This window comes from Mustela nigripes, chromosome 7 (assembly GCF_022355385.1).
Source record: "Mustela nigripes isolate SB6536 chromosome 7, MUSNIG.SB6536, whole genome shotgun sequence".
Classification (NCBI taxonomy): domain Eukaryota; kingdom Metazoa; phylum Chordata; class Mammalia; order Carnivora; family Mustelidae; genus Mustela; species Mustela nigripes.
This window is the reverse complement of record NC_081563.1, coordinates 37,516,294-37,541,491: the sequence shown is the minus strand read 5'-3', so window position 1 is coordinate 37,541,491 and position 25,198 is coordinate 37,516,294. Positions and strand designations below refer to the sequence as shown.

At 39.9% G+C, this 25,198-nt stretch overlaps 2 protein-coding genes across 3 annotated transcripts in view; one reads left to right on the top strand and one right to left on the bottom strand.

The window, feature by feature from the left end:
• The window catches only part of LOC132022476 (interleukin-36 gamma-like), a 162,380-nt gene extending 161,762 nt beyond the window's left edge, over positions 1 to 618 (bottom strand). For both annotated transcript variants that reach the window (XM_059407725.1, XM_059407727.1), the window contains exon 1: positions 474 to 618. The gene's annotated coding sequence lies outside the window, so the exon portion shown is untranslated. The remainder of the gene's footprint in view (positions 1 to 473) is intronic.
• Positions 619 to 818: 200 nt separating this feature from the next.
• The window catches only part of CKAP2L (cytoskeleton associated protein 2 like), a 31,459-nt gene continuing 7,079 nt past the window's right edge, over positions 819 to 25,198 (top strand). The window contains exons 1-6 of the mRNA XM_059405617.1: positions 819 to 907; positions 3,196 to 3,262; positions 5,092 to 5,143; positions 12,048 to 13,300; positions 16,545 to 16,752; positions 21,315 to 21,470. Of these exons, the coding sequence (XP_059261600.1) occupies positions 877 to 907; positions 3,196 to 3,262; positions 5,092 to 5,143; positions 12,048 to 13,300; positions 16,545 to 16,752; positions 21,315 to 21,470 (1,767 nt within the window). The 5' untranslated portion in view covers positions 819 to 876. The remainder of the gene's footprint in view (positions 908 to 3,195; positions 3,263 to 5,091; positions 5,144 to 12,047; positions 13,301 to 16,544; positions 16,753 to 21,314; positions 21,471 to 25,198) is intronic.

Below are 25,198 nucleotides of genomic sequence, written 5' to 3'. Positions count from 1 at the left end.
CAAGGGAATATGATTCTGCCTTAAAAAGGGAGGAGATCCCGCCATATGAGGGCTTACTGCTTAGGGAAATAAGCCGACAATACCACCTAAATGGGGGTCGCTGAGTAATCAAAATCACACATAGAAAGTGAAGTGGTGCTTCCCCTCCCCCTCCAAAGGGAGGGGTGGATTTCCACTTTAATGGGGATAGAGTTTCTATTTAGGACCATAAACAAGTTCGGGATTTGGATGGTGGTGAGAGTTGTACAACATAGTGAATGTACTTAATGCCACTGGACTGTGCACTTAAATCTGGTTAAAATGGCAATTTCCGTTAGGTGTATGTTGCCTCGGTTAAAAAGAAAAAAAAAAAATAGAAAAGAGCAGCCACCCTGCAGTACTAAGAACTTAGAGCTTTTAGATTCAGGAGAACGTTCACAAGTAAAGCTAATATGCTGGTGACGCGCTCCGAATTCATCAGATTTGGGGTTTACCTTTTTGTTTTCAGAGCTCCTGTGACTCTGAGGGTGTGAGAGGAGTAAGGCGGCCCTGCTTATGCTGCCGAGCGGGTTTTCGTAACCGACTCCACCCAACTCCACGACCGGCAGTGCACGGTCGCTCAGAAGAAACCAGCCGGACTCTCCGGCGAACGCGGTCGCAAGTTCCCGCAGCCGCCTTTAATGTCCGGGAGCTGCACGTTCTTCCAATCAAAGGGCTCCCGGGGAGGGCTCGAAGGCTAGAGCCAACCGGAAGGCCCCTATTCCTTTTGTCCCGCCCTCTCCTGCTTCCTATTGGAGAGTTTCAAACCCACGGGAGCCAATGAGAGCGAGAGGACGCGTTGGGCCCTGTCCGTAGCTTGAGGCGCGGGCTTTGAAGAAAAACTGTCGCGGAGGTGTCATGGTGCCACCGGGGCCGTCCGCAGCCGCGGGTGAGTAAGATCGTGAGGCCCTGCGTCTTGCAGACGCTCCAGCAGGGGCGGGGAAGAAGGGAGGCCCCACCGAGTCAGTTATTTTAGCGGGAAGTGTCGGTCCGCTCCCGTGCCTCAGTCTCCCCCTTGGGCGTTTCCAGTCCAGAAAGCGCTGATGGGAGCCCAGGCCCTGACCCTGGGTAGGGGAGAGTAGATGCGGAGCCAGATGCCTTAGAGGCATCTTCCCCGTAATTCCTGCAGCAGCTCTGCAAAGAGACGTCATTGTCATCTCCTTTAGGTGGAGAACCTGAGACCCCCTTCCCCGGGTCGCACACCCCAAAGGAAGCCAAGCGCTCCCTAACCCAGATTGGGCTCCAGGCAGAGCCTGGGCGTGGTCCTCTGTGCTGCCGCCTGATCTTTGACAGCTGCCAAGAGGCGGTGTCTGACCCTAAAGGGGGGCGGTGGACGCGGTTGGGGGCGAAAGGGGGGCGTGGGCACTGGAAGTTGGTTAAATCTGCACCGAGAACTGAGGGTCCTGGGTTCCCTGATCTCTTAAACGTACCTGGAGCCCTTAGCTGCCTTTCAAAATATGGCTCAGAGGCCACCAACTCCCAAATGCACACAGTGTTTTGATAGTTTCAGTAATACTACCTGTTGACTATCTGCTTGGTCGTGGGCACTGTCCTAGGCACTTTACATAACAGCCCTTAAAGATAGACATTTCTGTCTCTATTTTATAGGTTCAGCAGCAGTGAGGTTTGCTAACTTGCTAGAAGCCACAGCGCTGGGATTTTGACCCGGTCTCTCAGCCAGTGCTCTCTACACTGCCTGGCACAGTAAAATGCATAATCCTCAAAGTTGTCTCCTAGGGATGCATCAGACCTGGATATCAAAACACACAGCAACTCGGTTTAATGAAATTAAGAATTGTTTTGCACCCCACTGTCTTTTTTTTTTTTTTTTTTTGCCATTATTGAATTTTAGCCTTCTCCAACCACCTATTACTCCTCTCACTCATTCCCTGCTTCTGAACTCTCATAATTCTTTCTTTGACCCTTTCTTAGGATACCTAAATTTTTCCCTATATTGTAATTATTGTTGTTTATTTTATTTTCACTCCTAGATTGAAACTTCCTGAAGACAGAAATACTGAATTTCCATACCCTCACAAATGCCTTGCTTAGAAAGTCACCATGTAGGGGCTCCTGGGTGGCTCAGTGGGTTAAGCCTCTGCCTTAGGCTCAGGTCATGATCTCAGGGTCCTGGGATGGAGCCCCACATCGGGCTCTCTGCTCAACAGGGATCCTGCTTCCCCCTTTCTCTCTGCCTGCTGCTCTCCATACTTGCAATCTCTGTCAAAAAAATAAATAAAATATTTTTTTAAAAAAAGAAAGTCACCATGTAATAGATGTTTGCCATGAACCCCCTAACCTATTTTGTCCTCAGGCTCAAAGAAAACCATGTAAGGGTTTGTGGCAAAAATCTTCATCCCTGTCGAAAAACCAAAAAACAATAAGACCAGACCAAGTGGCTCCTGGGTGATTCAGTTGGTTAGGCATTCAACTCTTGATTTCAGCTCAGGTCTTGATCTCAGGGTCATGAGTTCAAACCTCACATTGAGATCCATGCTGGGCGTGGAGCCTACTTAAAAAAATAAAATATTAAAAAAAAAAAAAAGACCAGGACTGGTTAACCAGCTCTGATAAGCCAATAACATATTTCTTCATGTAAAACATAATACGTTATAGCTGAGAACAGTGACTGTGAGCAAGAACTCTGGAGTTGGATAAACCTGGTTTCAAATCCTGGCTTTGCTACATATTAGCTAGGTGATTTGGGCATATCATTTACCCTCTTTAGATTTCAGCCTGTAAAATACCACATAGGATTGTTGTGTGGATTAAAGAAAGTAATGTAATTATGAAGAGTTTAGTATAGGACATGGCATACTGATAATATTTTTAATATAGACATTAACTTGGAGGCAAATTTGTGGGGTTAGGAACTTTGTAACATATGGACAGTCCAAAGCCAAAATTATTACAGAAGAGTGCCATCTTTTAGAATATTAGTTAAAATCTCCAACTAGGGGCACCTGGGTGGCTCAGTGGGTTAAGCCTCTGCCTTCAGCTCAGGTCCTGGAATGGAGTCCCACATCGGGCTCTCTGCTCAGCGGGGAGCCTGCTTCCCCCCGCCCCATCTGCCCCTATGCCTACTTGCGATCTCTCTCCTTCAAATAAATAAATAAAATACTAAAAAAGAAATCTACAACTAAAGTTCTGCTGTTTGTTTTCCTGCCTATTTTGCAGAAGAGCGGCAGAGAAAGCTCCAGGAGTACCTAGCAGCCAAGGGAAAACTGAAGTGCCAAAACACCAAGTGAGTTTGTCTCACACAATTATGCAAGTTTTGTTGGCCTCGTTGCTACTAGCAATTTAAAGCCTTTCAAAACATAGTCCTTTGGGGGTGCCTAGGGGGCTCACTTGGTTAAGTGTCTTCCTCCGGCTCAGGTCATGATCCCAGGGTCCTGGGATGGAGCCCCATGTTGGGCTCCCTGCCCAGTGGGGAGCCTACTTCTCCTTCTCTCCCTGTTTGTACTCTCTTTCTCTCTCTCTATCAAATAAACATTTTTTTTTTTAAAAGAAAGGACATACTCTTAAAAAAAAAAAAATAGCCCCTTTTGGGGTGCCTGGGTGGCTCAGTGGGTTAAAGCCTCTGCCTTCAGCTCGGGTCATGATCCCAGGGTTCTGGGATTGAACCCCGCCTTGGGCTCTCTGTGCAGCAGGGAGCCTGCTTCCTCCATTCTCTCTGCCTGCCTCTCTGCCTACTTGTGATCTCTGTCTGTCAAATAAATAAATAAAATCTTTAAAAAAAAAAAAATAGCCCTTTTGTTTGCAGTCTACTCAAACTGCACTGAGAGCCTATGATAACTCAGAAAAGAGTACATTGGTCCAAACATAACAAAAAAAAACCTGAGCAGGTTAAGCACTAATATTATGACAGTCTCTAAAGTGGGGGATGGGGGGGAGATCCACGGTATTACCTACAATGCTGGAAGTTTTTCCTATCCCTGCGTTTATTCCTGGGGAAGTGATTCTTGTGAAGGCTAGAAAAGGTCAAGGAGTTGAATGACCCTGGTTTTGTTGTTCCTTGCTAAGGCAGGAGAGCCAGTTATAGTCAGTCCTCCATAGCTCCACACCAACATCCTCCAGCCCAACAATGGTCTTTGGCCATTCTCTCAGCACTTACTCTTGAGTTGGACAGAATATGACTGTTTCACTTTTATCTTCCATCAACATCTTGCCATTGTAGTGGTGTTATTAGTCCTCTTGCTTAACATTGATATATTTTCTCCTCAAAGAAGAGGAAGTGAATTTTTACAAAGTTAGCTTTGACCCTTTATTTTAGTTTCCTTTAACTTTGGAGTTTTACTCAACTCTATTTCCTTGATTAAATAAATTTAATTCATTTATTCAACAAATATTTATTTAATACATATAATATATCAGTCACTCTTGGTTCTGGAGATGTGGTACTTAACAAGACAAGAGAGGTCCCTCCCCCTCCAGGGTTTATGTTCAAGATGTGGGAAACTAACAGCAAATCATGAGCAAAGTCCCTTTTAGTCTGGGAATTGTTTTTGATCCATGCAGACTGAACCCTTCTAAACTCCTCTACTTTCCTATCCACTGTTACATTTTCTGCTCACTGGCTAGATTTCATATGTGCTCCTGTTCTTTTAATTCTATCTCTTTTTTCACCTCTGAATATTCATTATCTGAAGTTACTTAAAACTTGAAAATGGAAGTTTTTCAAAGAAGCTGTTAATTACCTTCTTGACATCATATCTCTACAATATTGCATACTGCAGTATTCAAGAAATGATGTTTCAATGAACAACAGTATGTGAATATGAAGAGGACATGTATTTCATTAATCTTGTTAGAATGCTGCATAGGACATTTCTGAAAGGATCACAAAAAAATGGGTAAGAGTGGTGTGGTTGCTGAGGAGTAGAATAACAGGACTAAGAAAGGGGTAATAAGGAGACTTTATTGCATATAATTTTGAATTATTTTACAATATACAGAAATTCCAATGATTTAAAATTCTAATCTTAATAAATCATCATCATACTTAATCATCATACTTCCCAGGCCTTGCTGACCCTTCTGTAGTAAGAATTAATCTTATTTTGTCTTTTATAGGCCTTATCTAAAAGCCAAGAGCAATTGTCTGAATCCTCCACCTTCTAAATCTGTAAGTAGAAATTAGTCTTTCAAAAAATAATCATTTTTCTGATGGAGGCATAATACTCCATAGTGTATATGGACCACATCTTCCTTATCCATTCGTCCGTTGAAGGGCATCTTGGTTCTTTCCATAGTTTGGCGACCGTGGCCATTGCTGCTATAAACATTGGGGTACAGATGGCCCTTCTTTTCACTACATCTGTATCTTTGGGGTAAATACCCAGTAGTGCAATGGCAGGGTCATAGGGAAGTTCTATTTTTAATTTCTTGAGGAATCTCCACACTGTTCTCCAAAGAGGCTGCACCAACTTGCATTCCCACCAACAGTGTAAGAGGGTTCCCCTTTCTCCACATCCTCTCCAACACATGTTGTTTCCTGTTTTGTTAATTTTGGCCATTCTAACTGGTAAATTGGAAGGGGAGGTGAATCATGAGAGACTATGGACTCTGAAAAACAATCTGAGGGGTTTGAAGTGGCAGGGTGGGTGGGAGGTTGGGGTACCAGGTGGTGGGTATTATAGAGGGCACGGATTGCATGGAGCACTGGGTGTGGTGAAAAAATAATGAATACTGTTTTTCTGAAAATAAATAAATTAATAAAAATAAATAAATAAAAATAATCATGTTGGGGGTGTCTGGGTGGCTCAGCCCATTAAGTGGCTGATTCTCGATTTCAGCTCAGGTCATGATCTCAGGGTCATGAGATCGAGCCCCACGTCTCAGCACGGAGTCTGCTTGAGATCCTCTCCCTCTGCCCCTCCCCCTGCTCATGGACTCACTCTTTCTCTCTCTCTCTCTCTCTCTCTCTCTCTCTCAAATAAATAAATTAAATACATCTTTAAAATATAGTCATCATCATTTGGGGGGCACCTGGGTAACTCAGGCAGTTGAGTGACTGACTCTGGATTTTGGCTCAAGTCATGAGAGTGAGAACCTGTGGTCTTAACCACTTGGGTATGCTGCCATGAAGTTAAATGGCTCATTTAAAGGGAACACCTATATTAGATCTTCCAAGCTACTAACAAGCTATGCTTCCTAAACAGTTCAGCTATATTATGGATAGAGTGGTAGAGGATCCTCACATTTTCAAGGTTTAAGTGGAAGAAATTAGCCTTCTGAAAGGCTACATATAACATCATTAGACACTGAACGATAGAAAATATAAGAACACTGGCAGATCATGATGTGATCACTGGGTTAGACTTCTACTTCATGTAGATTGAATTAGTGTAGCACGCAAGTATTAAACGAAAAATCTGCTGGGAAAAAAGCATCCTCATTCAGAGTTCCCAGAGGCTTCTCTGGGAAGCTGACAATACTGATTTCAGAAAGACATCTCTTAAATGGGGTGATGCCTACCTCTTTTTTACCCAGTTGTGAAGATAAAAATTAAGTGGGAAAGGCAAGTATGGAACAGGATGAACTAAGAAGCCTAGGCAAATAATAGTCATCATTACAATTGTATAATGCCTTATAATTTATAAAAAATTTATAAAACATTTTCATACCTAATTATAATAGCTAACATTTGAGTACTTATCATTCTGATACTGGGTGAGACACTTAAATATAATACCTCAATTAATATTCAAAAGAACCCTGTAAGAAAAGTGGCCTTATGATTTAATGTCCAGATACCTTCATGAATAAAAGGAGGTACTGTTATGTTGGGCTAATGATAATAAATAAAAACTATCTTGTGAAAAATAGGACGTTATGACACACTTCCTAGAAGATATATATCATTATTGTTATTTTACAAATGAGAGGACTAAGGCTCAAGGAAATTGAATACTTTGCCAAAATTATACAGCCAGTAATTATACAGACTCAAGACTTGAACAAAGCTTTTCTGGCATACTCTTACTGCAGTGTTGCTACTCAAAGGAACACAAAGTTTTTCATTTTCTGTTCCTATCTGGCAGTTTAATATATTGAACCAATATCTGAAAGGATTCCTTGGAGCCATACCCTTAAATTTATTGAGAAACTATGATATATAATTGTTAAAAACTGACTAGGTCCAAATCCTAACTTCTTCATTTTCTAGCTAAATGACCTTGGGCAAGTTATTATATGTGCTGCCAAAGCAAACATAACCCTGGGCAAGTTATATAACTTTATCTGTAAAATGAAAATAATAGGAGTTTTCTCATGGAGTTATTCAGAGGAAATACACACACACACACACACACACACACACACACACTACATATATACATATAAACATATATATGTTGAGAAGTATGATAGGGTAATGAACTATAAGCTTCTAAGCACAGAAATCTAGGTTAAAATTTTTGTGGTTAACTGGAACAAAAAGAGACCCAAGGAAAAAGGGAAAGGTGTTATGTTTTCCATTTTTTTTTTTTTTAAGATTTATTTATTTGACAGACAGAGATCACAAATAGGCAGAAAGGCAGGCAGAGAGAGGGGAAAGCAGGCTCCCTGCTGAGCAGGGAGCCCGATGTGGGGCTCTATCCCAGGACCCTGAGATCGTGACCCAAGCCAAAGACAGAGGCTTTAACCCATTGAGCCACCCAGGCACCCCTTCATTTTTTTTTTTTTAACATTTTGTTCATTTGAGAGAGAGAGAGAGCATGCACATAAGAAAGAGAGAGAACAAGAAGAAGAAAGGGGAAAGGGAGAAACAGACTCCCCAATGAGCAAGGAGCCCAACATGGGGCTCCCTCCCAGGACCCTGAGATCAAGACCTGAGCTGAAAGCAGACGCTGAACCAACTGAGCCACCCAGGCACCCCATGTTTTCAATTTTTAAAGAAGAATATATTTGTATGGTTTTCTAAATGAATTATAGTGAGTGTCAAATTTCATTTATCTTAAAATGCCAATATTTACACTGTGCCTGAAATTACATCCTTTACAACTAATTTAAACTAACAATGAAAAACTTTACTTTAAATCTTAACTTTAAAAAGTATGAAAAGGCACAGGGTTTGTCAAAGTTATTTTGGACATATATGAACAAAAGTGCTTGAAAAACACTGATAAGATGAGCTTTGCAATCTCTTTCAGCCTTACTACAGCCCTCATTTCATCATATCATAATTTTTTTGTGCATATATCTTTGCTATTAGTGCTCCTCAGGGGTAAGTATCTTCCCTTCTCATCTTGCATGCCCTTAGAGTCTAGCACAGTGCCTAGCATATATTCAGTAAACCTGCTGTAATATAAACCCTCGTCATATCCTTTGTGCATTTTCTCTCTCCCCTGGCTTCATATGTCCAAAATAAAGCGACCAAATTCAGTTTAGATCAATTGTTCCCTCTTCTACAGTCTTTGATTTTTTTTTTTTAATCAGTTTGATCCATCAATTCTGCAGTGAGTCATCAGAGAACAAGAGTTAGAGACTGAAGTTCCACCTTCAACCCTGCCCCTAATACCCTGCCTGACCTTCTTCGGCAGCTCGCTTTCCCTCTCAAATGGAGGGGCTCAATTCCAGTCTTGGGGGCACCTGGATATGGCTCAGGGGCAACCTTGATCTCAGGGTTGTAGGTTCAAGCCCCATGTTGGGTGCAGAGATTACCTAAAAATAAAATCTTAAAATAATAATAATAATAAAATTTCAGCCTTAATTCTCTGTATTTGCATATTGATTGCAGACTATTCTATTAGCCTGATGGCTCTTCTAAGTCTAGATTTTCTCTCAATGTAATACTTAAAACTGCAGAACCAGTTCTACCACTTACAATAAATTAGCAAGGTCAGGCTGATCTCAAATAAAGATATAAAAACTGAACAAAAGAGAAAATATTTGCAAGTCATATATGATAAGGACCTACTATCCAGGATATATAAAGAGCTCTTGCAGGTCAGCAATTAAAAAGACAAATAATTAAAATGGACAAAAGAAAATAATAATAATAATAAAATGGACAAAAGATCTATATAGACCTTTCTCCAAAGGAGATATACAAATGGCCAATAAGAGATGAAAAGATGTTCCATATCATTACCCATCAGAGAAATGCAAATAAAAACCACAATGAAATACTACTTCACACCCACTAGGATGGTTATAATAAAAAAAAGACAGATAACAAGGATTGAGGAGGATATGGAGAAATTAGAACTTTTATACAATGTTAGTGGGAAAGTAAAATGCGGCAGCCACTTTGGGAAACAGTTTAGCAGGTCCTCAGAATTTAAACAGAGTTACCATATGACCTAGCAATTCTACTCCTATGTATATATCCAAGAGAACTGAAAACATGCTCACACAAAAGCTGATAACAAATGTTCACAGCAACATTATTCATAATAACTAAAAAGTGTAAACAACCTAAATGTCCATCAGTCAATGAGGGAATAACGAAAATGTGGTATATCCATGAAATAAAATATTTATTCATCCATTAAAAGTAATGCAGTGCATGTGTGCAAACAAGGAGTATAGGAGAATTCTCTGCACTTATCACTCAAGTTTGTTTTGAACCTAAAACTGTTCTTAAAAATAAAGTTTTTTATTGAAAATTAGTGGTGAAGACTGATACATGCTACAATATGGGTGAACCTCAAGAACATTCTGCTAAGTGAAAGAAGCCAGACACAGAGGGCCACATATTGTATGACGCCATTTACACAAAATGTCCAGACTAGGCAAATCGGTAGAGGCAGAAAGTAGATTAGTGGTTGCCACTATTTGTGGGGACAGGGAAATGAGGAATGCCTTCTAACAGGTATGGGATTTCTTTCTGGGGTGATGAAAATATTCTGGAACGAGAGAGTGGCAATGGTTATACAACCCTGTGAATATACTAAAACCCACTGAATTACAAACTTTAAAATGGGGAATTCTTTGTGATACAAATTATATTTCAATTTTTTAAAAAAGGAGAAAAAGAAGAACGCCTAAGGATGCCTGGGTGGCTCAGTGAGTTAAATGTCTGCCTTCAGCTCAGGTCATGATCCTTGAGTCCTGGGATTGAGTCCCACATGTGGCTCCTTAATCAGCGGGGAGCCTGCTTTTCCCTCTGCCTGCTGCTCCCCCTGCTTGTGCATTCTCTGTCTGACAAATAAATAAATAAAATCTTTAAACAACAACAACAACAACTAAGGAATAGCACATGTTAGACATGTTTGGAAACTTTGATACCATCATCCCTGCCTCTTCAGTAAGCAATAATAGAGTGGTGAGAGGTAGATGTAAACATTGGGACTCAAGCAATAACCCCCTATAGCCATGTGGTTATCCATCCATCTCCCTGCCTCCCACTTCCAACCCTCCCCTATACCATGACCAGCAACACCACCATTCGCATACCATTCTAGAGCGGACATCTCTTTGCCCTTAATGCCAAGTGGTTTTGGTTACAGACTTTCTTTAAACATTCACAAAGTTTTTCTCAACAATATTACCAAATCAAAAGTAAAGAGTGGTAACTCTAGCACTCCCATATCTTCCCCTGGAGACATATAATCTACAAATATCTGCCAAATTCTCCTTTCTGAAACTTGTTTTTAGTGCAAATGCTCTGGAATCCACAATTGCTCCAATTATTTACAGTATCAATTCTAATCTCCCATCCCCTGGCACCTGGGTGGCTCAGTGGGTTAAGCCTCTGTGTTAAGTTCAGGTCATGATCTCAGGGTCCCGGGATCGAACCCCTCATCAGGCTCCCTGCTGAGCAGGGAGCCTGCTTACCCCTCTCTCTCTGCCTGCCTACTTGTGATCTCTCCATCAAATAAATAAATAAAATCTTTAAAAAAATAAAGAACTGCTTAAAAATTTTTAAAAAACTAAATAAACTCCTATCCCTAGTTTTTTTAAAATTCTCTATAACCTAGTCCTACCTTTCTTATCCAAGATTAAATCACATGAATGAAACATTTACTTGTTGATAATGTAGAATCTAACCTTAAAACCCTGTCCTGACTTTACAAGTATAACTAACTTTCTACTGAAATGCAAAACTTCATTGAAAACGATTCCAGAGTATCTCAGGTCTCCCAGCACCTACCACCTACCCTTGCCACTGATCTCCAGGGATGAGACAAAGGTTCTTTTTTTTTTTTTTTTTTTTTTTTTTTTAAAGATTTTATTTATTTGTCAGAGAGAGGGAAAGAGAGCGAGCACAGGCAGACAGAATGGCAGGCAGAGGCAGAGGGAGAAGCAGGCTCCCTGCCGAGCAAGGAGCCCGATGTGGGACTCGATCCCAGGACGCTGGGATCATGACCTGAGCCGAAGGCAGCTGCTTAACCAACTGAGCCACCCAGGCGTCCCGAGACAAAGGTTCTTGAGTGATCCTGTGACCTTTACAAAAGCAGTGTTGTTTAAAAAAAAAAAAAAAAAAATAGTGTAGCGATACACAGTACTACTAGGAAGAACTTGGGAGGTACCCTAACATTAGTTTATTATGTATATATCTTTCCAGAGTCCCTAGAAGGACACTTCATTTGGGACATATTGGGCATTCAGCAAAATCTTGTTCAACTGAGGCAAATTTTATTTTTTAAATGTAATTTTTGTGTGTTCACTGCATCTCTGCTTAATTCTATTAAGCTAAAATATTCTGGTATATTTCTAGTGAAAGCTCAAATTATAAAGACCTTATAGGGACACGACACCAAATGGCTCCATTGGTTGAGCATCTTGACTCTTGGTTTCAGCTTAGGTCTTGATCTCAGGGTCATGAGATCGAGTCCCTTATAAAGCTGCAGGTCAAACCCCTCATTGGTCTCTATGCTCTGCACTCAGTGGGGAGTCTGCTTACGATTTTCTCCCTATCCCTCTGCCCCTCCCCCAACTCATGCCTTTATTTTCTCAGATTTAGCTGTCTTAAATGAAATTCTGAATAACTAATTTTTTAGTTTTTTTACTAATTTTTTTGTTTTTAAAACTGAGTTATTGTTATGAATTTATTTTTTTGATGTGTCTCTTTGTCTTTTTAGCATATTATACCCAAAAAAGATGTTACCAATCGTGTTGCTTTGCCTACCAAAGGTACAAGACCCATCAGCATTAAACTCCAACCCAGACCTGCCAATAATACAGGACCCCAGAACCCAAAGTTGGAGGCACCAAAACTTCTGGGTAAAAGGCTGACTTCAGGATGTGTTTCTTCTAATTCAAACTGCAAGCCTTCCAGCAGTCATCAACCACAGCATAAAGCTGGGTCATCCACTACTGGAGAATTATCTAGAAAAACTATAGGTTCACTTAATGTGCAAGAATTGAAAACTGCAAAGCAGCAGGTAGCATATCAAGCAACTACTAAATGTTCAGACTCTGTGGACAATAACCATATTGAACATGAACCCTTGGATAGCTGTCTAAAAGAGATGAACAAAGAGAACTTGCCCCAAACCTTACCAGACTCTGAAAGGAAGTCAAATCCTGAATTATGGACAATAAGTAAACCAAAGACTAACTCTTATAATAAAATCAACAGCAGTTTGGCTCCCAAACAAGCCTTGGGCAAAAGTTCCGGGAATAGTGCTGTTCTGAAAGACAGAGTTAATAAACAATTTGTTGGAAAAACACAAATTAGGATACCACCAGTAAAATCACAGCAACTCTCTAGAGGAACAAATCTTGCCAGACCAGGAGAAAAACTCCCAAAGACAGTTCCCTCTCACAATGTTCAGATCCTTAGTAGAACTCAGGCACCAAATAAACCAGTGGTCAAGGACATAAAGGATATAAAGGTTAATAGAGATAAATATGAAAGACCAAATGAAACTAAGTTTAAATCACACATTGTTACTGAACAGAAAATAAAACAAACCAAATCCTGGACATGCCCTACTGTGCTTCAGGGAGGCTTTAATAACAGACATCCAAACATTAAGCAAGATCAGAAATCCACCCGACCTTGTTTTAGAACTCAGACATCATGTGCACTGCAAAATTCAAGAGCCATAAGCCAAAGGCCTAATTTGGCAGTTGGCAGTTTTAATTCGGTCATCCCAAGTACCCCTAACATAACAAATAGAACCAATAGGAATAAATGCAGCAACAGCTATCAACAAAAAGCACAGACTTTGGACTCCAAGTTGAAAAAGACTCTTCCCCAGAACCATTTTCTCAATAAAACAGCTCCCAAAACTCAAGCTGGTAACAAAACCATAAGTGGAGGAAGAGTCCCAAATGAGACCCAGACTAATCCAAATATTAAGAAGAAGATCACAGCAGAGGATCGAAGGTACTTTGCTTAATTCCATAATTTTGCAATTTAAGATTAGGCAATTGACCATCAGAAATATTCAGGCCATAAATAAGGGCTTCTGAGTGATTTTTACAACCTGAGTGATTTTTACAACCCTGAAAGAAAGAAGATTGGAAGCAAGTATAACAAATATTGACTTGATAGAGCTAGGTGGGACATATGTGTGTTATAAATTATTCCCTGTAATTTTCTGTATGCTTGAAATTATTTTTTAAAACAAAATTGAAACAGAATGTTTGATTAAGACATAGGGGTTGTAGAAGCAGGCTACTCGTTCAAGAAGTACCTTGCAGGAACTAAACAACAGTGTAAGAGGGCGGAGTGGGAAGAGCCAGAGTAGTGGTTTTATATAGCTAGGAAGTGGGGAGTTGGTAGTCCCTTGTTAAGCAGACCAGTGGCTACATCCAGGAGCGTGATCAGGGAAGAAAGAACAGGAAACCTCCATGAGTGTGAGCAGGCCAAGTTTTGAAAGGTAAGCTAAGACAAAGAGGAGCAGCGAGTTCACACCCAGAGTTCAGACAGTAGAAATGGGGATCTCAGGGTGCTGGAGGTTCACATTAACATACATGTAGCTGGAAACCAAGCCAAAAGTCTTCACACTGTCTTCACTGGACTAGATAGAGTCACAGTGTGGTGAACCTCCCAGGAGAAGCACCTTTATACACTTGGGTGGGCTAGAAAATAAGAAGATTCCTGACAAGGGCTAAAGGAACATGTAAAATTAGATGGTAGGTAGAAGGTATACAAGGTATAACAGGATGAAGAGAGGGCAGGGTTTATTCTCTGAATATAGCCCTGAATACTACCACCAAGTTCTCTGCCCTCCCAAAGAAACAGAAAACAAACAGCTTAATTTAGGGTGATGTGATTGAGAGAGAAAGGCTGAACTGACTTTTTTTTTTTTTTTTTTTTTTTTTTGAGCTGACTTCTTTAGATAGAAGGATCAAGGAGGTACTTTCAACAGTGACATGTGATCTAGGAAAAGGATAGTGACAAAAAGAAGGATGAGCCTTCTGAGCAAAAAGAAAACTGAGTATAAAGACTCCAAGCTGGTGAATGAGGAAATCAGAGTCCCTCCCCCTGGAGCCCACAGTCTAGACCAGATAACAGATGTTGGGTCTTTAAGACAGTGTGGGGTGTGCAGTCTGTGTTTGATTACACAAGATGAGTCTGGAGCAGGACAGACCACTCACTCATTGCTTGAGTGTTCCTTCAACACCTACAGAGTGTTGGGCTCCTGGGAGATACAGTGGTGAGAGCACACAGTCACACTCTAACTTCATGGAGCTTTTTTTCTGGTGTCTATGTGGAAAGTACTGGAATAATAAAATCACAGCACTGAGGTCCTGGGAATAAGTTGGCTTAGAAAAAGTTAAGTTTCCCCTTCATTTATGATTGGAAGGAAGTCTGAGAGAGGAAGAATGTCAGGAACATAGAGGAAACACATGCCAGACATCTCAACTTCTGTCATTAAGCAGGTGGTTACCATGAGGGTGAAGGAGTTGGGGCACTTGGGGCTGAAATAAGCACTATGGATTATGCTCTAGAGTCAAGGAGAGAAACAAGGGTTAATTAGTTATTGACATTCTGGAAGGAGCAAAACCATAAGGTCAGAAAACAGATCGGTGATCACCGGCAGCTGAGGATGAGAAGGGTTGACTTCCAAGAAGCATGAAGGAATTTTTGAAGGGATTATATTATAGTTCGGGTGACATGATTTTGTGAATTTGTCAAATCTCCCAGAACCATACACTTCCCAAAAAAGGTGAATTTTGCTATATGTTACTGAACGCTTGTGGGTTCTAGACACTGAGCTAGGCACTGGGACATCCAAGGTGTCTGACTTCATAGAACTTGCATTCTAGTGGAGAAGACAGAAAATCAACACATTGATGAAATTAAATAATACACATAATTATCTCTTCTAAGAGGTGTCATTTGAGCAGAGGACTGAATGAAGATGATAATTCAAGACCTTGAGACAGGAATGAGGGTGGGTCAAGTAACTGAAGGAACATCAAAGCTCCTGGTGGGGATAGAGTAAGAGGGAAAGGGGTATGAGCAGTGACATGGTCTGTCTACACTTTAAAAACTACTTTGGCTACTGGGCACATGATGAATTTGTTGAGGGTGAGCGTGGAAGCAAGGACATGAGTTAGGAAGGAAGTTGCTACAGCATTTCAGGAAGAAGGTGACAGTGATACAGACTCGGGTCATGGTAGTAGAGATAAGAAGCCTACTGGCTGTACAATGTTGTGTCAGATGTGAGAGAAAGAAAGAACTATGTAAAGACAACCCCTCATTCTAGGTCCCAGCAACTGGGTAGATTGGGGTACTATATACCAATATAGGTTATTTGGGAACAGGTTTGGAGATGAACATCAAGACCTTTATTTTAGAGAGCATTAAATTTGAAGTGACTGTCAAACATCAAATTAAAAAACACCAACTAGGCAGTGGGTTTTATAAAGTTTGGGGCTCTAGGGGAAAATCTGGCTTGAAATGTACATCTGTGAGTTATAAACATGTAGTAATTTAAAGAAGCTGAAGAGCCTACACTCACATGCTTGAGTCTATGGGTCTTGGTACCTCTTCCAACAGTAACCTGTTGACTGCTTAGAAGCAGGAGCGGGTGGAGGAGAGTGAGGATTAAGATTTGGCCACCATCAGAGACTAGCTACTTACGATTCCTGAAGTTATTGATCTTGTTTAGGAAGAAAGGTGGTCATGTGTGGCCAGGAGAGTGCTAATGAACCGGGAAAAGTGGGTAACTCTGGCCAAGACCCTATTAAGGGCAGAATGCAGGTTTGGGGGTCTGGTTGAGTGGCAGATAGAGAGCTTATGGTAAGAGAAATGGAGTGCTGAGTTTGTGATCTCAGAGGTGGAGGGATATTTTAGGAAAGCAAATGCCAGAAGTAATATACAGGTGAAATAAAAATTTTTAGAGAAAAATAATGAAGAATAATCATGAAGTCAAGGCATTTGAAGAGTGACATCCTAGTAATCCCTCTGCAATCTGCCTTCTGAAGGATAGGAGCAACCATTGTGGTGATTACCCATTTGTAAATTGTTTTTAACTCCATTCTCCTGACTTTGGGCGTAGTTGAAGGTATTTAGTGGTACTCAATCTATGCATATCTTATACTTTGAAAGTGTGACTTACATACAAAAAAGAAACCTAAACCATTTTCCCATCCCCCAACTCTTAATTTTATAACAGGAAACAACTGGAAGAATGGCAGAAATCTAAGGGGAAAATCTATAAGCGGCCTCCTATGGAACTTAAAACAAAAAGAAAAATAATAGAGGAAATGAATATTTCATTCTGGAAGAGTATGGAAGAAGAAGAAGAAGAAAAGAAAGCACAACTTGAACTGTCCAACAAAATTAACAGCACTCTAACACAATGTCTGCAACTCATTGAGGAGGTGAGTAAAGAGGATAAGTTCCCAAAGCTTTGGCCTAGAACTTTATAGTTTTGTTTTGTTTTTAAGTTTTCTTTTTTTTTTTTAAGATTTTATTTATTTATTTGAGAGAGAGATCACAAGTGGGCAGAGAGGCAGGCAGAGAGAGAGAGGGAAGCAGGCTCCCCGCTGAGCTGAGAGCCCGATGCAGGGCTCAATCCCAGGACCCCGAGACCACGACCTGAGCCGAATGCAGAGGCCCAACCCACTGAGCCACCTAGGCACCCCGAACTTTACAGTTTTTAAATATTTTTCTTAAATATAGTGTAAGAGAGATAACCTTGGTCTTGGCAGAAATTCATCTGCTTTTTTAAATATAGAATAGCAATAATAATGATGGCATGCACTTAAATAAAGGTTCTTATATGCCAGACACTGTTCTAACACTTTATTTACATGATCTCGTACAATTATCAATAACAACTATTACCATGCCCACTTTACAAATGAAACTGAGGCACAAAGAAATTGGAAAACTAATCCAAGCAGTCTGCCTCTCAAGGGATCCAAAAGGAATTTTGCCTTCCTTAGGCATCAAGGTCAAGGAGTGATATGAAGCTGAAGTCAAAGGCAAGATCATGTATAAAATTGGGTTATCCTGATGACTTTGGGTAGCTATAATTGGCAGCTAAATTATATCTTGGATTCTGCAGATAAGGATAAAGGAGATGGTAAGCAAAGGCTATGATCCCTAGGAGATGCCTTGAAGGAAAAATATATTAATTAAAAACAATTGGGTAGACATCTATACTAATGTCCTTGCCTGAAGCAAACCAAATTCTGTCCTTTGGCTGATGGCATTGGACAGCAACAGAAAAAGGAAACCTTCAATGTAGCTCTATTCCAGGCAATTTTTTCACAAAATTTAGTTAAACATTAATTATTTCCCTTTGGTAGAACTAAAGTTCAGTTCTTTTTTTGTTGTTGCTCTTTCTTTTATTTTCATTGTATTAAAGAAAATGCATGAATACACTCTTTAACAATTTTTGTTTTAGATTTTATTTATTTATTTGGCACAGAGAGAGAAGCAGAGGGAGCTACAGAAGGAGAAGGAGAAGCAGACTCCCCACTGGCCAGGGAACCCAATGTGGGACCCAATCCCAGAAACCTGGGATCATGACCTGAGCCGAAGGCAGACGCTTAATGGACTGAGCCACCCAGGCACCCCCATGAATACATTCTTATTATTAAAAATATTTCAGGGTCAATTGGGTGGCTCAGTTGGTTAACCATCAGGACTCTAGATTTCAACTCAGATCATGATCTCAGGGTCATCAGACTGAGCCCCATGCCTAGCTTTGCACAATGCCTGAGCACAGAGCCTGCTTAAAATTCTCTGGCTCCCTCTGCCCCTCCCTCCCTCTAATAATAATAATAATAATAATAAAATTTAAAACATTTCAAAGAGAAAATGACTAGACCTCCCCACCAAGCACATCTGTGCATGCATGCACACACACCAATTATGCATCCCAGGCTTCTCCCTAGACCTGACCACTATTGCCAATTATCCATCCAAACAGCTTTTATGCATGTACATACCACGTGGGTAGGCACATAGAAAAATGAAGTATATATTTTTGTGAGTTGCAATTATTTTATTTCAGATTTTTATATATGCTCTTTTGTTGTCTTTTCTTGTATTTCCCTAATATTAGTATTAAGCTCGTCCTGATAGTTAAGTTGGGCATTTTCCTCTTCCCTTGTACTCTGAAAATAGTTTATACAACATGAGAATTATTTTTTCTCTGAAGCTTTAATAAGAACTTGCTCATAAAGTCATCTAGACTATGGACCATAGTTTTGGGTATATCTTTTCTATTTTTTCTGTGACCATTGTTCTATTGGGGTTTTGTATTTTGTTTTGTATTTTAGTGATTCTGTGCCTTTTATTTAAAGATTTCTCTATCAATCTTTTTAAACAGCCATCTCTGCGGTTTTAATTATTTTTTCCTCTTGCATCAATGTCTGAATCTGTTTTTATGTTTATTGTTTTTAATTAGACTTTTTAGTTGAAAGCTTAAATCATTTATGTCAATCTTATTTTCTTAAAAATACATTTTAACGCTATAAATTTGCCTCTGAATTTAGCTTTGGTCATATCCTTTATGTTTGATTAGGTAAGGTTCTATATTAGTCAGTCAACTCAGAAAAACAGAAACTGCATCAGGTATTCTAATAGAATGAATGTAATGTAAAGGGTGTTTCACAATGTTTTATGTAAGTTCCCTAGAAGCAAACCCAAAGAGGAGAATTTGTGTGAAGGTAATTTATTAGGAAGAGGGTCCCAGGGAAAACAGAGAGGATTGGGGATGTGGGCCCAGAAGGGAAGGAGAACAAGAAGGATGTGGTATCAAACAAAATCCATGGAATATAACTGCGGCACAATCCCACAGGGGAACTCTGGAGACTGGATCAGAGCTCTCAGAATCATCCTGATCAGGGCAAGGAACCTATAGTATTAATACCTCCATGATCATTGATTAATGGCTGCCCTTGGGGAGATAAAAATTCCCAGGCACCCTGACTCTCTGGTACATACAAAGAGAAGCAGATGCTGACTGTTGGACATTAAAGAACCTTGTAAGCCTCAGTGCACAAAAATGGTACAGGGACCATCAGAGGAAATGTGGGTACTACACACAGGGCTGACAGCAAAAGGGAACCTTAGGTAACAAAGATGCTAACTTCAGAAAGCAGCTATCACCCACTGGGCTAAAGGGAATGAAGAGAGATTGAGGTTATTAGAATCTAGAAACTAGGAGGGGCGCCTGGGTGGCTCAGTGGGTTAAAGCCTCTGCCTTCGGCTCAGGCCCTGATCTCAGGGTCCTGGGATCGAGCCCCGCATCGGGCTCTCTGCTTGGCAGGGAGCCTGCTTCCTCCTCTCTCTCTGCCTGCCTCTCTGCCTACTTGTGATCTCTATCTGTCAAATAAATAAATAAAATCTTTAAAAAAAAAAAAGAATCTAGAAACTAGGAGAAATAAACTCCAACTCTAAGGAAGCAATACTATCTAGAAGATGCTGTACCAAAAACTGGTGGAGGGACCCAGCAGGGCTGGGACTCAGACCTTGAGGAAAGGATGCCACCCACTGGGTGCTTTTGCCTCTGAGAGAGCACAGTGAGGCAGGATCTGTAAGCGCCAGGATAAAAGGTAGAGGCTAGAATCTACTGTTGCTGCCAGAGTGAAGGACCATTGCTGGGGTGGTGAAAGAGGAAATCCCTCTCTTCTCCATGCCCACAGTCTCCCTCTATTTCCCCATACTGGCAGAACCCTGTGCTGTGAAAACAGTGGGTGACTTACAGAATTTCAGCCCCAGTGCCCCAAAACAGAGGATAAAAGGTGGGTTTGGAGCTAGGAGGCCATAGGTTAATAATTGACAAGCACGCTCATTATTGTTCATCTCTAAATAGTTGGAGATTTCCATTTTGAGTTCTTTAACCTGAAAGTTATCTTAGAAGAATATCCTTTAACTTCCAGGTAGAGTTCTGTTTTGTTTTGTTTTTCCTGACTATCTTTTTTTCCAGATTCTAATTATACTACATTGTAAATGTAGCCTGTTATGTGTTCTGCTTGATTGAATTTGTTGAAATGCATGTCTGATCAGTTATGGTGAATGTTCCATCTCTTATTTGGGTGTTGGAATTCCTGATTAATAGGTAGTCCCTCCAGAACTCTCAACTTCTCTTTCATACCCTTCATTTCTCTGTTGACACACTGAGTTCTGGGAGAATCCCACAGCCAAATTTTCAGCTCATTGATTTCTTCTTCAATTCTGTTGAGATTTATGCCTCTTTCACACAATGTTGGTTTTCTCAGACATTGAGTATTCTTGACTGTGAGCTTACCTTTGGGGCCTCCCCCTCTCAGGAGGAGTGGGAAACACTGCTTAGCTGAGTGTGCCAGTATCTGGGTTTCTGGTCATGGTGACTCCCCATATTCCTCCTGGTCCATGTCACTCTCTGCTCTGGATACAAGCCAGAAGGGGACCAAATTAGTGAGGATATCTTAAAGTTACTTTTTGTGAGAATTAGTCCTTTTTATATATGCTGCATGGATCTTCAACACACACAAATATACACACCCCATGACCCTTGCTTACCTGTGCCATCCTTCATACTTCTGCTAGAAACATATGGAAATTCTATATTCAGTGTTCACATTATTATGAATATGTAAGAAATATATGAATGTTGATTACTTTAGGGTTGGGTTTGGTGTGGTTTGGGGTTTGGTTTTGCATAAAAATGTAAACATATTCCTTACCTTCAGCTGTGAAAAACATTTTACAATTTGGTCTCGTGTAACTCTTAAAGTTGAATGACCAGTGTCAAAACTTATTGAAATACACTGTTTAAATGGATACATTTTATTATATGTAAACTGTACCGCAGTAAATTTGAATTTTTTAGAAATTAAGCAAAAGCAATCAGACTGATTTCTGCATAACTGCTCTGATGAACATTAGATGTGAGAATAACAGCAAAATGGTAATAATTACCTCTGGGTATTTTTTTTTTTAACAGGGTGTACCTTCTAATGCAGTATTTACCATATTGTCCAGTATTCCTGAGGTTGAAAAATTTGCTAAATTCTGGATCTGTAAAGCAAAGTTGTTGGCAAGTAAAGGTCCCTTTGATGTTATTGGGCTGTACGAAGAGGCCATTAGAAATGGGGCAACAGTGAGTATCTGTCTTGGGTGGGTAACTTCCAGAAAATTCTGTCATGTTAGTTGTCTGTTGTTTGCAGTATGGCAGTTATACAATGTAATTGTAAACTTCTAATTTACTTCATCAATTATACATAGATTATGAAGCACAAGTCCTTTATGTACATTTAATTAAAAATTTATTTGCTAAATGACAGTGCAGACAAAAGGTTGATATCCAGGATCTATAAAGAATTACTCAAACTCAACACACACAAAACAGATAATCATATCAAAAAATGGGCAGAAGATATGAACAGACACTTCTCCAATGAAGACATACAAATGGCTATCAGACACATGAAAAAATGTTCATCATCACTAGCCCTCAGGGAGATTCAAATTAAAACCACATTGAGATACCAAATTAGCAAGACAGGAAACAACATGTGTTGGAGGGGATGTGGAGAAAGGGGAACCCTCTTCCACTGTTGGTGGGAATGCAAGTTGGTGCAGCCTCTTTGGAGAACAGTGTGGAGATTCCTCAAGAAATTAAAAATAGAACTTCCCTATGACCCTGCCATTGCACTACTGGGTATTTACCCCAAAGATACAGATATAGTGAAAAGAAGGGCCATCTGTACCCCAATGTTTATAGCAGCAATGGCCAAAGTTGCCAAACTGTGGAAAAACCAAGATGCCCTTCAACGGACGAATGGATAAGGAAGATGTGGTCCATATACACTATGGAGTATTATGCCTCCATCAGAAAGGATGAATACCCAACTTTTGTAGCAACATGGACTGGACTGGAGGAGATTATGCTGAGTGAGATAAGTCAATCAGAGAGAGTCAATTATCATATGGTTTCACTTATTTGTGGAGCATAACAAATAACAAGGAGGACAAAGGGAGATGAGGGAAATTGGAAGGGGAGATGAACCATGAGAGACTATGGACTCTGACAAACAATCTGAGGGTTTTGAAGGGGCGAGGGGTGGAAGGTTGGGGGAGCCAGGTGGTGGGTATTATAGAGGGCACTTATGGCATGGAGCACTGGGTGTGGTGCATAAACAATGAATTCTGTTATGCTGAAAAGAAGTTAATTTTTTTAAAAAACCTAATTTATTCAGTAGAAATAGTGTTTCATGTAAACTAATAGAATTACTGTTCTTATTAAATGAATGTGTCTCACTTTACACTCATCATAGAAATATACACTTGTAGAAAGTAATAGCATGGAAACTTAAATCAATATGCAGTACTTTAAAAATTATACCTCATCATAAAAAAACTAAAGATACATTAAGCCCAACATATCAATATTCACACAGCAATAATTCAGAGCCAGTACATGAAAAAAATTTAATTCTAATACTTACTGAAACCACTGTCTCCATATGACTTTTTTTTAACAAAGACTGCATCCAAGTTTCATAACTCTTTTCACCTAAATGTCACTTTCCATGTCATTTTCTATTCTACCATACCTCTTCCCATTGTTCAAAATCAGAGTTGTAGATGCACATAGTTTAAACAGTCAAAACCATCCAGTAAGTTTCCTTCCATAAGGCCTCCCATTTCCCACTTCCCAGAGCAAACAGATTATTTTCATATTTACCTGGATAGTTTCAGATAGTGTGCTTAGATTGCTATTTCTTGATTTTTCAGTTTTAGAGATGATTTGTAGATTTCCAACTATGCAGAATAAGGATTTAACCCTCTTTCTGACACGTACCCTGCAAATTTTGCCATCTTCCATATTTCCATTAGAGTCATATGGAAATCCAGGTCACTGTTGTTATAAATAATACTGTGTTCGTATTGTTATGAATATGTAAGAAATACATGAATACATTGAACCATGTAATAGATACTAAGGTTATTTTACCTTTCAAGCATGATCTTCTAATTTTCCTGAAGTTAATTATTGTCTTGTTTTCCCTTTGCTTAGTTTTCTGAGTATTTATTAGTATATAATTGATTCCAAACTTTTCTCTATCTAAATTTCTCAATATTTCTTTTTTTTTTCATTCAAGTTAGTTAACATATAGTGTAGTATTGGTTTCAGCAGTAGAACTTAGTGATTCATCATTTACACGTAACACAAAGTGCTCACCACAAGTGCCCTCTTTAATGCCCATCACCCATTTAACCCATCCCTCCACCCACCACCCCTCCAGCAGCCCTCAGTTTATTCTTTATAGTTAAGAGTCACTTATGCTTTGTCTCCCTCTCTGTTTTCATCTTATTTTATTTTTTCATCTGTTCCCCTATGTTCATCTGTTTAGTTTCTTAAATCCTACATATGACTAAAATCATTGATACTTGTCTTTCTCTGGCTGACTTATTTCGCTTAGCATAATACACTCTAGTTCCATCCACGTTGTTTCAAATGGCAAGACTTCATTCTTTTTGATGGCTGAGTAATAGTCCATTGTGTATATATACACCACATTTTCTTTATCCATTCATAAGTTGATGGACGTTTGGGTTCTTTCCGTAATTTGGCTATTGCAGATAGGGCTACTATAAACATTGGGGTCCATGTGCCCCTTTGAATCCAGATTTTTGTATCCTTTGGATAAATACCCAGTAGTATAATTTCTGGGTCTTTAACTTTTTGAGGACTCTCCATACTATTTCCCAGAGTGGCTTTACCGCTTGCATTTCCACCAATAATGCAAAAGTGTTCCCCTTTCTTACATCTTCGCCAACAACTACTGTTTCCTTAGTTGTTAATTTTAGCTATTTTTACAGGTGGGCAGTGGTATCTCCTTGTGGTTTTGGTTGGTATTTCCCTGATGCCAAGTAATGCTGAGCATTTTTTCATGTGCCTCTTAGCCATTTATATGTCTTCTTTGGAGAAATGTCTGTCCGTTCATGTCTTCTGCCCATTTCTTAATTGGATGATTTATTTTGGGCGTATTGATTTTGATGAGTTCTTTTTTTTTTTTTTTTTAAGATTTTATTTATTTATGTGACAGAGATCACAAGCAGGCAGAGAGGCAGGCAGAGAGAGAGAGAGGGGAGGAAGCAGGCTCCCCACGGAGGAAAGAGCCTGATTTGGGGCTGGATCCCAGAACCCTAGGATCATGACCTGAGCCGAAGGCAGAGGCTTTAACCCACTGAGCCACCCAAGCGCCCCTTGATGAGTTCTTTCTAGATTCTGGAGACTAACCCTTTATCAGATATGTCATTTGCAAATATCTTCTCACGTTCCATTGGTTGCCTTTTAGTTTTGTTGATTGTTTCCTTTGCTGCGCAGGAGCTTTTTATCTTGATGAGGTCCAAAATTTCTCAATACTTTTAAAACATCAGATAGCTTATCAATTTCTTTTTCTTATTGACCCTTCTCCCAGAACTTTCTGACAAGTTTCAGTCTCTACAGGTTGCTACCACTATCTTTGCCTATTATTCTGGGACCTTTCACCATTACCCTCACATTCCCATTTCTATCAGCACTGCCTGTTTTTCTTCTCCAGTGCTTTTCTTCTCTGTTTTGTGTTATTGCTGTTGGTAGTGATGGTTTTTTCTTTTCTTTTCTTTTCTTTCCTATTGTTCATGAAAAGCCTTACTCAGATGCCAGTAAAAACTGAGCTGTATACAAAGAGGTGGATTGAAAAAGCTCTGGACACACAGATGAGGTTTTACCACAGGGGGATCTGGCTGATCCAACTAGTTGAAGAACCTTCAATACCTGATCTTTCCTCTAAAATTGCCCATATTCTCTAAAGAAGGATCTGGAAATCAGGTTACCCG